Source organism: Parus major, chromosome 8 (assembly GCF_001522545.3).
Source record: "Parus major isolate Abel chromosome 8, Parus_major1.1, whole genome shotgun sequence".
Taxonomy (NCBI): Eukaryota; Metazoa; Chordata; class Aves; order Passeriformes; family Paridae; genus Parus; species Parus major.
This window is the reverse complement of record NC_031777.1, coordinates 21,881,016-21,894,682: the sequence shown is the minus strand read 5'-3', so window position 1 is coordinate 21,894,682 and position 13,667 is coordinate 21,881,016. Positions and strand designations below refer to the sequence as shown.

At 39.9% G+C, this 13,667-nt stretch overlaps 1 protein-coding gene across 2 annotated transcripts in view; it reads left to right on the top strand.

The window, feature by feature from the left end:
- Positions 1-13,430, top strand: part of TESK2 (testis associated actin remodelling kinase 2) — a 79,415-nt gene extending 65,985 nt beyond the window's left edge. For both annotated transcript variants that reach the window (XM_015636687.3, XM_033516312.1), the window contains 5 exons: positions 201-276; positions 1,920-2,003; positions 3,099-3,185; positions 6,620-6,755; positions 8,567-13,430. In XM_015636687.3, the coding sequence (XP_015492173.1) occupies positions 201-276; positions 1,920-2,003; positions 3,099-3,185; positions 6,620-6,755; positions 8,567-9,579 (1,396 nt within the window). In that variant the 3' untranslated portion in view covers positions 9,580-13,430. The remainder of the gene's footprint in view (positions 1-200; positions 277-1,919; positions 2,004-3,098; positions 3,186-6,619; positions 6,756-8,566) is intronic.
- The last annotated feature ends 237 nt before the right edge of the window (positions 13,431-13,667 follow it).

The following is a 13,667-nucleotide window of genomic DNA, read 5'->3' as shown; positions in this document are numbered from 1 at the left end:
AACTATTGAACAGCTGTGACTTTAAAACACAACATTATTTTAAAGTGTCTGGGCACTTAAAAACTGGAAATAAAAGATGAGTAATTGATTGAAGTAATTGATTGGGAAAGTTAGTAGTAATGCAATGCTTGAGCATTGAATTAATGGTTCTTCCCTCTCTCCTACCACCTCCCACCCTTAACTATCCCACATCTATGTAGTGAGAAGTTACCAGTTGTGGGTTCACCCTTCTGGATGGCACCAGAAGTTCTCAGAGATGAGCCTTACAATGAAAAGGTAGGCACATGATATAAATGCAGTTAGTTGTCAAATGTTTTTCTTCTGTAGTGGTATGCAAGATTTAGAATTTCCATCATATTAAAACTACTGTTATTTTCACTTGTGATATTTCTGTACTCAGTAGATCATTCATACTAATGGAGAGTGAGAATTAAATAGCTAATATTTTTAATTCATGGTGTTTAATCTTGTATGGAAATAGACTTGGCCTTAGAATTGTTCTGTTATGCTTTTTCTATTCTGAAACACCCCACATACTGAAATACAGTAATGTTCTGTGGACTTAACACAATTTAATTTAACCAAGTCTGAGAAATGTAGTGAAGTTGCTTCCCTGACTGTACACTAGTGAAATCTGGGTAGGAGTAAAAGGTCAGTATGTAAACTTGCACAATCCTGAGTGTGTATAAGTATAAAAAATAAACCAGCCTTTCTTAAGGTAAGATACCTTGATAAGACAAAATGTTCCCCAAAGGTATTTCTTAAGTTTTCCTGATTGTGTCATTGGGAAATGTTTCTTCCAGAGGAGGATCAGATCACACTGGGTTTTAGAAATGGTATTTTCGATCAGTCTCTTCTTTACACAGGATTTTGTCTCCATTACTTCAGCTCTGCCAGTGCAGCTTTTCTGTAATAAAGCCCACATCCTGTACCTCTCTATATCTAGTTGTTAATAATCTGTTTAATTGGTGGTACTTTTAACTTGCAGGAAAGCAGTAACTGCCTCAGTAATTAATGTAATGGTTACCATTTCAAAGCTTTTTTTAAAGAAGTTTAATTAATAAATTATAATAATAATTAATAGTTACCTAAATTAATAGTAAAGTACCCAAATCTTTGGTGCCACATTCTTCATTGACCCTACCATAGGGAGGAGTAAAGAGGAAGCAGATGTTGTACCTCATCAGCATGAAAGGTGACATATAAATAAGCCTGATATGTAAGGGATGAGGGATTCATGTTCTGCCCTGTAGACTTGTATTCCATGTTTTCTAAATTTTATTACCTGAAAAATTCAGGTGGGTGGAAATTTGAGGAACTGTGCAGCTCCTGAGATAGTCAGATAAGTGGTTACTAAACGTCATGGAAATTAAACCTGATACACAGTGCTCCTAGATATCTCAAGTTTTAGAAAGACAGTTTTCTCCAGAGGTACTGAACTAAGAAGAGGAAAATGTAATTTATTTAAAAATAGCATTAATGTTCGGGCTAGGCTGTAAATCATGTGTATTCTAAACCTGCTTTTCTAACCACAGTGATATATGGGCATGTCATGTTTTGGCTATGTTTTTAATTATTCACATGTGTAGGACATCAAATGGAACTTCACTATTCTTTCTGCAAGGAAGGATTTCTTTATTTTTTAAATTTTTGCATTGCTGAATTAAGAGCGGTTTGATGGGTTTTTCTTTTTTTTTTTCTTGAAAGAATTTTAAATTTTTACTGCTATTTGTGCAATAAGAATGCTTTATGTAGGCATGGGTTTCTTCACATGAAAAATGTTAGCTCTAATGCAGTTGTTCATTGTTGTATTGTTGTTCAGTTGTTTCATGATAGCCATTTGGAGAAACTCAGTGGCAGATAAGAACGCTGAGTATTCATAGCTGATCCATGTGTCTATTACTCTTTTTCTCTCTCAGGCAGATGTGTTCTCCTATGGCATAATTCTGTGTGAGATTATAGCGAGAATACAGGCAGACCCAGACTATCTCCCTCGAACAGAGGTAAGTGGTTGTGTTTTTAACATTGATGGGAGGTGGTGAGTCTGCCATGATAAGGGCTCAGCCTTTAGAACTCCTGCCACTGCTGTCAAAGATAAGATGAATAGGTGTGACATTAAAAATAGCCTGTAAAAAGCTTTTGCTCTTTATGCTGTTATTGTAGGAAGCTCCATTGAGGATACTTTCTCAGAGACTGTGCAGCTGCAATCCTCATGGGAATCCTTTCTGTCCCTAACTGGCAGGACATAGAGAGCATTGCAATGCAAACTCTTCCTTTTGTGGAGTAATAGCTCATGAAGACTTCTTGCCAGGCTCACAACGAGGCACTTTTGGCACTCTACATGCACTAAGCACCACCCCTTTGTGAAAGGGGCAGGAGCTGTGTTAACAGCAGCTAAAATGGGTTCACCTTTATTTTTGTGTGGACTCTTCTAAGTACTGTGGATCTGAGCTATAACTGATTAAAGATACTTTTTTCTTTATTTGTCCCATCTACAGGGCAGCTTTTGACCCTCTGTGAAGGTTATTCCAAATTGTCAATCCCCCTTTATTTCTGAAAATGGAAAATTCCTTAGGTCTTGAACTGCAATAAATAAAAGATTCTTTTCTAGTCTGCCTTTCAAATTTTATAGACATGCACTTAAGGAACCAGATAATTTGTATTACCAGTCTACCATCCACTGACAAGTTAGCTGTATTAACTGATACATTTCCATCATCGCAAAGCCTCTGGTTTTTGAGTAGGCTGTTAATTTGAACTATGAAAGTCACTACAGTGAAACATCATAGTATATGGTATTGTTTCCAAATCCCCACGGGCAACGTTTCAATGCAGTGGATTGCACTTGAATCCAGGAAGAAGGATGGGCTTTGATGTCAGCCCATTCTCTTACAGCTATCCTGTACCAGTAATCCCCACTGGGAATGCTGCAGTTTGGAGGGTGCATGAAGTTTTCTCAAACTTCTGTTATGTGATTGCTGAGAAAAGTGTTCATGGTTATTCCTGATAACTTCACATAGGGACCCCCTAAAAAGAAGATGCTTTTAGCTAGATAGAAGACCTCATTATTTCTCTATGCTTTGTTGTCATTTGTACAGAATTTTGGATTAGATTATGATTCCTTCCAGCACATGGTGGGAGACTGTCCTCCTGACTTTCTCCAGCTAGCCTTCAACTGCTGTAACGTGAGTATCTTACTTAAAGAGGAGAAGCCTAAACTGGAGTTCTCTAAATCCCTCTGGTTTTTGAAGATAAAGCTTAAAGCATTTACAGAAGAGACTTGAAGAGCCTTCCTATAGAACAATATACCTTCTAACAACCCATGAAATCCCTTTCAGTTTTTATAATTCTTCCCTTCCCCTTGCTAAAAGGTATGTCTTGTGTTTTTGCAATTCTGTGTTCTCTCATACCAAACAAACAGGTCTGGCACACTAAACAGCTTCTTGCAGACTGCTCAGGCTGATCATAACCAGTTGGATGCCATTGACACTGGCTAACCCTTGGGCTGACAAAATCCAACTGTTGTGTGCAGACCTACTGAGGTATGAAGGAAGGACTGAATTGCTCTTACGAGCAGAGGGGGCAAACAAATCAAGAGCAGGCATTACAGTATTCTAAAGTGTCTGTATGGTGCTTTTTGGAAAAGGGGTTTGACATCCAAGTCCTGAGCCTGTGTCAAAAAATCCAAACTTGGACTGAAATGATTTAATATCTGTAAGGCTATAGGCCATATGCTGTATGGAGAAAATTTTCTGGCAATTATTCAAGTAAAATTATGATAGTGAAGATACCTTCCTGGCTTCTTATTGTAAAAACTCGAGGGCAGTAGATCTCTTCTGCTGGTTATCCTGTAACAGAGTTACTAGTACCAATGTATAGTAAACCAGTTGATATAAAATAAGAGAACCTGAGCTTCCACCACATTCAGCTGAAGTTGAGAATGTCCAGTTTGCTCAACTTAAGTAGAAGCAATTTTAAAAATTTTACTGCACAGAACTTGGATCCACAGCCAGGCTGTGCTGGAAGTGATGCCAGCATTGTGTCCAAGTGAGTGCTTTTAAGAAGTCTCATCTCTTTGTGCTTTTGGTGGTTATTTTTGACCTGACCTCTCTCTTTACTTTGTATTAGTACAAAAGGCCATGCTCAAGGGAAGAGTGGTAGAAAGGTGAGAATGGGGGCAATGACTGCTGCTCTTGGCACCACATAGCATAATTTAATTCTAAAAGTGTTTGTGGAACTTACTATGGACAAGCTACTTAATTCTTATTTTCTCTTATTTCACCTTAGTACAGCAGAGCTTGCTTCATCTGGACAGTGGTACATCTCACTCATGTTTATGAAATGCTTTGATTACGTGAGCACTAGAGGGTTTGGTTAGAGGTAGGATTTGACTTTGGAAAGCTCAGCTCCCACCTGCAGACTCCAGAAATGGTACTGCGTCCAAACACATGGTGCATGATTCAGAGCAATTTTTCAGCTCAGAAATTCAGAGTAAAGGGACAGAAGGAAGGGGCAGTGACCTTATATTCTCATGTAAGAATTTGGTGTGCTCAGAGAAAAAGGGTTTTCTCCTACTCATTATTGTCAAATGCAGCTTCCTGTATAATAAATATCCCTTTGCTGAATTGCAATGGAAATTACTGTCTTGTGATCCAGCCATTAATATGCTGATTTCAGTGTGGGGCATGCTGGAATTCACATACCACTCACCTAGGAGAAGGAAAATGGAGTAAACAGATAAGGCTTTGTTATATCTTAAGCATGCTATGCTTCAGTAAGAGGTGATTGGTGTAATTTTCTCTGAGACATGGACATTTATGTCGCTTTTTATTATTTAATAGGTCAACAAGGTGTGAACTGTATAGCCCAGCTGAACTAATGTGCAAAACACTGGCATTTTCTACAGCCAGGAAATGTGTTTTAAGGCACCCTAAGAAAACCAGTAAAAACTGACATGTATGATTAGTGGATTAAAATTTAATTTACTATTTTAAAGTGTGCAGGTTTGTAAATAAGCACCTGCAAGCACCCAACAATTCTAAGTCTACTTGTGGGAATATTTAAGAAGCGTAATCATAAATGACCATGCAAAAAGCTTACCAGGATGAGCTAAGCTGTTGGCATCTGCTGCTTTGAGAAGGAATCTTCTTTTCCCATTCATCAGAATCTGGACTGCTCAGGGATGGAAGAGGCAAATACCATTCTGAGTAACTTTTCCATTGTTGCTCTTGTCTTGGATCTCACCTAGCACAAATTAAAATAGCTGAAGAGCTCTTTTTACTTCCTCTAACTTCCTGCAGCTTCCAACAGCTCCCTAAGATTCCCAAATTAGTAAGTTTGTCAGAGTGCAGTGCGTGCTTCAGTGTTGCCCCTGCCCTACTATTTCAGAAATAGGGGATGCAGAAAAATGTTTTCCACTGCCAGGAAATTCCAGCTGCTGCTTTAGAACATTTTTCTTGCTGTTCTTGAGATCTTCAAGTGTGGTCTCTTTGTTTGGTTTTTATTACTGTAGATATGAATTTTTAGCACTTTCTCCCTTGTTGCTAGAAGGTGTTTGTGCATTGCTGATCATACCAGTTCTCTTCAGAAAGATCCATCTCAAACAACCTGCAGGGCAGCATCAGGGAGGTCTTTGGGGTTTGTTGTATACAAAGCACTACTGTTCCCATTGTAGAGGTGAGATCTGTCTGGGCTTGTCCACTCTGCAAAAGCCTTTAGAAGGCTGGAAACAGCAATCAGGTCAAGCAGGATTGTTTTTATTACTGGAATGAAGTTAACTTTCGGCTGCTGAATTAGATGTTGCTGCCTACAGTAGTGAAGCCTGTGACAAATATACAGGGTCAATGCTCAAAATGATGAAAAGCTTTCAATATTACTGCTTAAAGGAATGGTGGTACAATTTTAGTGTTGGACTTCGTTTAGAGATCTATGTGCTGGAGTGAATAAATAAATACATGCTGGGAAATACAGACTAATACATATTGATGAGCAGAGGGAATATTTTACCTGGGGAAAATGGATTTTTCTTTTTCTTAATTTATAACTTTATCAAATTATATAATCACCCTTGCTTCCTTACAAGGTAGACCATTACACTGACTAGTATGGCTAATTAACAGATGGAAAAAGACAACATTTTCAGCTTTAAGATCAGCAGTGCCATTTAGTTGCATTTTAATTAAAGCCACAAGGAGATGATGGAAGAATTACAATCTTTTAAAAACTGACATAGCCATGTTGTTTTGTGTAATCCTTTTGAAATAACATTGGTACATAATCTGTGTTTGATAACTAGAGTCCCAAAAGAAATCCTGAACTATGCAAGCTATTTCAAGCAAACCAACCAACCCCTCTCACAAGCCATGAATCTGACAATTTCCTACCTTTTCAATTTAAGTTTTTTCCTCTTCATAGAATATTTACAAATTGATGATTAAATGTGAGAGGTGTAATAGAATACTGTTTCCCCCCTTCTTTCTGTATTTTTTTTGTGATGACAACACACTTAAAACCATTTTGAATTTCCTCAGTTTCCTTAGATTGTCCCTCTCTTTATCCACTGTGTAAGCAGAATAAAAATGGAAAAACACACATGGACTTGATTTTTGTGCATTTACAGATGGATCCAAAGTTGCGTCCTTCATTTGCTGATATTGTCAAAACACTGGAGGAAATGTTAAACCGCCTGAGAAATGAGGACTCAGAGAGAGACAGAAAGTTCTTGAACCTTGACAACAATGAAAGAAAACCAAAAGGTAAGTGTCTGTATTGTACAAACATTGCTGCATGCTCACAGGAAGAGGAGAACAAGCTTCATATTTTGAGAACTGGTGTTTTGGATGTATCTGGTTTTATTTATGGTTTATGAATGTTTTTACACAAACCTTGAAAATTATTCTAGAGCAATGCTCTATACTTTGCATTGCAGAATGTAAAAAAACCCAGCTAACTGTTTCTTAAAGTGCCTGATATTATATATTTTGTCCCCAATATCTTGAGAGGAAATTTAGAGTACATTTGGGAATGGGTTTGTAACTTGCTAATAGTATATGAAAAGCCATCAACTTTTTATTTATGGCTGCCATACTTCATAAATATACATAATTTCTTCAGTGTATGTTACATGTAACATTTAGAGGCTTCTTAAATTCCTTCAGGAGGAAGAGCACAGAAGATGCAAGAGTATTATAGAGTACCTAGAAATACTCTGAAAGACGAGAAAAGCTGAGTCCCAGGTCTGCTTGGGAATGTTGGCCTTGAAAGGTTTCCTCTAAAGCTGTCTGGTGCCACCTGGTGTGGGGAGCAAACTCTTGTAGCCTGGGCCATATTCTGACTTATGTTAGTACACTTCTGGCATTAGAAAGTTAAAGAGTACATTAAAAATAGTTTCTTGTATTATGTTGATACACAAATATGCAACATATGGACATACCTGTCGATCTGTATAAAATAGTTGTAGATTGAAATAATTTTTCTCGACATCAAACCACATAGAGTTAATGCATGTGGGTAGTTCTCCCACACCTGGAAAGCATCTAAAAGAGGTGTGAGTTTTAAAGGAAATTTGTTTGTTTGTTTGTTTAGGGTTTGTTGTTTGGGTTGGTTTTTTTTTTTTCTTTTGGTGTTTGGGTTTGTTTTTTTTTCTGGCATTCTCCCTTTGGAGTACATGTACAAAACAAGTACTTCTCTAAGAAGTGTTACATGCTGTTCTTTAACTTGTGTAGTCTTTCCTATATGGAATGGCTGTAGTCCAAACTGTGGCAGTATTTAAAGGGAAAGGTGAAAATCCATATGTGCTTAGGAAATGGCTATCAAAAGGAGATACCACTTCTTTATACTCATTTTTTATTGCTCTAACGTGGCTCTTCAGAGGTACCTTGAGAGCCTGTGACAGATGCATGTTCCAAACACTTGGGGAGTTAACATCTACCAGTTTCTCATCTGAACCTAGTGATACAGCTTTTATTTATAAATGTGTGTGCACAATGGGTGCAAATACACAGGCATGTGTACAACTTCTAAACTCCTATTTGTTAGGGTCAGACTCTCATATATTGCCACTTTTGTATTGGATAATGTACTGAAAGAAGGCTGGGATGCAATGATTTGTAATCTGCATGGTACAAGGAGAGACTATATTTTTGTCTTAGACATTTCCCATCAGGGTGAAAAAGTCCTAATTTCTTTGGCAACTTTGTTTTGTACTAGTTCTCTTTTGTGGTCAGTAGCACCAACAAACCTTGGGCAACCTTTGCTGGAAGCCAGGATGATAAATCTAGAAACATGCAAATTGTTCTCCAACACCACCCGGTGCCATCTCTACTGTGACAGTATACTGGTAGCAAGGAAGTTTGCAGGGGCTCTAAAATACACTGAAGAGAATGGTGTACTTGTGTTTGTGCAGGAACTTAAAAGGAAGGAGCAGACATGTGCTTATGGAACATAACTTGAAATATCAGGAATGCAGCTTTTTTCTTTACAGTTGTCATGAAGGCTCTGTGAGTGAGCAGGTGCGCAGCTATACAGAGCTTCTTTAAGCTAAGAGTATTTCTCTTTTTCTATTCAGGATCAATTGACAAAGGACCAGGAGTAAAACGTTTGAGTTCCTTGGATGATAAGATCCCACCCAAGTCACCCCGTCCGCGTCGGAATATCTGGTTGTCACGCAGCCAGTCGGATATCTTCTCCCGTAAACCTTCCAGGAAGATAAACGTGCAGGACCCCTACTACACACCAAGCAAAGGCTTGGGCCGGAAAGTGAATCCCTTCAGTGCCCGGGAGGACCTCAAGGGGGGAAAGATCAAATTCTTTGACATGCCAAGCAAGTCTGTGATTTCCCTTGTGTTTGACTTGCATTCTCCAGAGGCAGGTGGAGGCCTGAAAGCCAGCCAGTCCCAGTTCCGGCAGGCATATAGCACAGACTGGCAAGACCTTTCCCTTCTTCCTGGGAGAAGATGCAGATCACTTCCGCTCTCTCCTGAATTACCACACAAGGAATATGGCCTGTTTGGGGGACTGTCTTCAACTGTTGGCAGGTGTGACCCAGCCCAGTTAGGTGCAGAGGTTCGGCAAAAACTCTTGAGTAGCACTAAATATGGTGTGTCAGAGATTCCCCCCTTTCACGCCAAGCCTCACAGACCAGAGTTTCTTCTTGCACCAGGACAAGAAGAGGATATGGACTGTTCAGATGGGCTAGTGGCCCAGGAGGAAAATGGGTTTTGCCCTGTTGAGAACACATGTGGAGATCCAGCACATGATCAACCATTAGTGATGGCCCAGTCTGGGCCACTATCTTACAAAAAGCTCCCCATTGAGAATTCAGTGAACTCTGAGGGACATGGCTCCCCACAAGTGTTTGCAGGTTGTCTCCCTTCTGAAGAGATGGAGGTAGAAGATGATCTAGTGAAAATTACTCTGTTAGAGTCCACAAAGCCTCTGTTCAGTGTTAGTCCTCCCACTGAGCTGAAGAGAGAGGCATGGCCCTTCAGGGAGCAGGATGGGGACAGTCCTGCCCTGTTGTCTCAGACCTCCTCCAACATCTCAGCAAGTGGCAGCACAAAGTCAACTTGTGACATATGAAGAGAGGGCTCAAACTAAATGTGTCCTTGAGGGAACAGTTGTTCCCAGTTGCTTAAACTCTGTTTTTCTGCAGTGCTGGGCTTCACATTTGAAAGACTCAATGGATGGTGGAAGCTGGCTGTTGGACACATAACTGCAGAGTGTCTGAAGAGACTGATTATTTTATAAAACTTAATTTCAAATTGTGCTTATTCCCTTTCCTGATTTGCATTAGGAGGGGGAACTACTCCAGCCAGAATGGCCATGTGGGTCCCACAATCCTTCCAAGAGGCAGCAGCCAGAGTAGGCACCATGTAAACCGTTTGACCTGGATTTCCAGCATGGGGCATTTTAAGGTCTTAAGCTCCAAGTAGAATAGAAAGAATGACCCTTAGATTTTTCCCTCTTCCTCTAACTGAAGAGCTGCTCTAAGCCACTGCAGATTTTTCATTAACATTCTGCATCAGTGCACGTGAGGCAGAGCCTCTGTTCCAGAAACAGGCACAGAAGTCTTTCCAAGCTATGTTGAGCAGATAGGAATGCTCTCTAGTTCCAGAGCTGCTTTGAATGCTGTTGTAGCATTAAACAAGCTCTTCTTTCTAAAGCAGCAAAAAACAAAACCCCTCATGCTGGTCACAATCTGCAGGCTGAGTCACATGACGAGTACTTTGCAATTAACAAGAAGAATCTGTTCCCTGGTGTTTCATTTTCCCTTGGGATTTAGTAATGATGTTTAATACATTTGTGCAGGGAAGCTCGCTTCCTTGTACAGCTCTTTATGTACCTCAGCCCAAATGTGGAGGAAGATTTGCCCAGGGCACAGAGAAGCATATTCCAGGCATTGCCATTTCTGAGCTTCTGAAGAAACTGCTCCTGAAAGTACCAGCTGTACTGAGCTTTTGGCAGAGGGTGAGCTCTTATCTCTGAAGAGCTGAGTGGACATCATGATCTGTTTCTGCAGAGTAGTTTAATACAGTAACTACATCCCAGTTGACTATTATCACTAAGCTAGAAGGGTCACATCACCTCCCTCTCTGGTACAACATCCCATCTCGCTGATTTCACTGCAGTTAATGATGGCTCCTCACTAGCCTGCTTGACAGAGGACAGTGATAGCCTACTCAGGGGAAGCTGTCAGCAGTGTTGTAGCCCCACAAGTGCTCTTGGAGAGGACAACTCACAGGAGGGCTTTGAATTGTCAAACAAGAAAATTACCTAGTCCCAAATTGACTTTTTGTTTCTCCTACAGAAAGAAGCTGCTGTCTTTATTGGTTTCTCCTGTCACTGAATAGGATGCTTTTTTAATTAATTTTTTTAACTTCCCTCCACCAGCAGGTACCTGTGAAAGAAGCAGCAACATGAGCTTTAATGCTGCTTGCTGGAACCAGCATCAGCAATCCTGGCTCTGGGATGCAATATATGGGAAAGCTTGTCCTGTGACATTTGTGCAACATCCTTGCCCTTTTCCAGTATCATCATCCCAAAAAACATGGCATTTTAAAAATTTTATTTTATGGGTTTTTTTTACCTGTATTATCGTTCCTAAGTGACATAAATATTGCACACCTGCTGAGCAGATGGTGATGCAGTGGAGTCCAGAATTTCATCCAGGTAGCTTGTTAACATTCTTCCTGCTCTCTTGTAAGGCTGGATACTGTAAGCTAGTCTCTGATGAAAGCCAGACTATTTGTACTCTTCTCCTATCTCAAAGAAAGGTGGAGAAAGCCTTTGTTCTTTCTTGGCTGGGATGTATATCTTTCCTGAGGTGTAGGTAGCTATTCTGTGAGTTACTTCCTCTAGTGAAGTGTGTGTTAACCTGAGCAGCAGTTCTCCCTTTGCAGAGGCTGCCAGGAATGAAATGAGAAACCCAGTGTTGCAGAATTATTCAATACAGTCCATGCCAGATTAGGCAGCTGTTGGCAGTTTGAAGGAGAACTTGTCTGTGCTCACTAAGATCACCCTTTTCAGCCCACACCTCTCTCCCTGCCTGTTGAAGGTGCTGATCTGTAGAGTAGTCTCTATCTTCTGTATCGTGTCTGCAGAGTGCAGAGCAGCTTGTATGGCTGCCCCTGTGTGTGTGTCACTTCCTTTGAGGACAGAGAAACAACAGAACTCAGTTGCCTGCCTGGTGCCTGCTTGCTATTTTGTTTGGGGTTATTTTGGGGGTTTTTTAGTTGGTTTTTTTTTTGTTTTTTTGTTGTTTTTTTTTTGCCTGTGCTACAGTTATATCTTCTGGGAGAGAAACCATCAGCACCAGCTTCTGTTGTCACAAGATGCATTTAGGTGTGACTTCAGACAAATAAGCAATAATGAGTAGTTTACTTTTGGATCACCAGGCTGAGGGAAGCTGTCCAGCACACGCACACCTCTGGCTGCCCTGGGGCTCCCGTGAGCGAGCCCTGGCTGTCAGTGCTGACACCTCATCATGGAGCCTGTTGCCCTCCCTGACACTGACTGCAAAGCTTGAGCAGTCAGGCCTGGGGTACCCCCGGGGCACTCACTGCAGTGACCTCACTGCTCTCTTACACCGTTGTCTTTACAAGGTTTCCCTGCCCTGAACAGCTCAGTTTACAAAGCAGCACAGCTAAAATTTTATTTTCTTAAATGTCCGCTCTGAGCACAACCAATTGACATGCATTGGGCACAGCTATCAGCTTTCCTGGCTCTTTGTACTGAGGTGGAGATGTCAGAAACAGAAATGCCAAGGACTAGCAGCTCAGGCCTTTCCTGGATTGGTCTGCATGGGAAGAGGCACGCATATGAAACTAGCATAAAAGGTCATTTTAAACACTGCAAAGTGGTTGCTGAAACCCAGTGTTTCCAAGGATGCATTTGGAAGTCACTACATCTCATCCCTTTGGCTGCATAAAGCTGGATCTAGGCTGCACCTAGTAACTTCTAGGTTTTGTGCCTACTGAGGTTGCTTTTCTACAGAGGGCTGTTTTCTAACAGCTACTGATAAACATGAATTTGAACATGTGGTCAACAAACTCCTTGTTTTATAGTGATGTGACAAAGTTTTATCGTGATTGGATTTTACCTTGATTTTGACTTTATAGGAGCAGTTCTTGCTCTTTTAAAGTACCTTCTACACATTGCTACACATCTCCCTGAAGAGATCAAAGATATTTTTAATTCACTTTAAATCTATGTTGAGTTCATTTAATGTCTGTTATAAGCTATTTTTGTTGTGGTTGCAGGTTGATAAAATGCAGCCAAGAGAATGCATGTGAATTGCTGCCTCTCTGAAGCAGCACAGCCAAGGGGCTGTAGCAGACTTGTACTTGTTGGAGAGGCATTGATGTATTATGTGTAACAGAACATTGGTATTTTTTGCCAGTACAACTAAAGACACTTGAATAATTCCTGTTTGCACTTAATGCTATTGTTTATATTGCATGTCACTACATTTCTATGCAAAACAAATAACCTTTTTTTTGGGAGGAGGGGCAGCCAGATATTTGATTAAGTATAAAGATCTTTGCGAGATGATCTATTTTCGTATTTATGAAGGAGTTTTACGTCTTAATATTTTGCAGTCTGTAAATAGCTGAACTTGTAATTAAAGGCTTAGGAAGAAGTTTGTAGCCTGTGTATAATAGTAAGTTAACACTGCCAGAAAAAAAATCTTTGCAAAACAACTTTTCTAATATTGCGGATATTTATGAATATGTAAAGAAAGCACGTCTTGTTTTTATGTTGATTGACCTTCTGACTTTTTTGAACTATAGAAATGGTGTATGTTTTATTGGAACTGCAATAAGAAGTAACCAAAGATGAATCCACTTAAATATTTTCATAATTTTTTTCTTGGTCAAGTTTTGTAAACTTTCCCAACTTGCTTTCAAAATAAAAATGAAATCAAGGCCTGAGTCTTGTGATTAAGAGGACAATTGCTTTAAGTCAAAAAGGGTGGTTCAAATGCTTACTTAAAATACAAATGCCATTAATACCTGGCTTGAGATTGTATTTGCTATTACTCAGTGCTGAGTTATACCCAAGGAAAACTGTCATCCTCAGTAAGTGTTATTTCTCTCCTGCATCTCACTGAAGAGTTCCACTATCAAGTCCATGAAATTCAAGGATTTTTTTTTTTTTCTGCTTTGTGT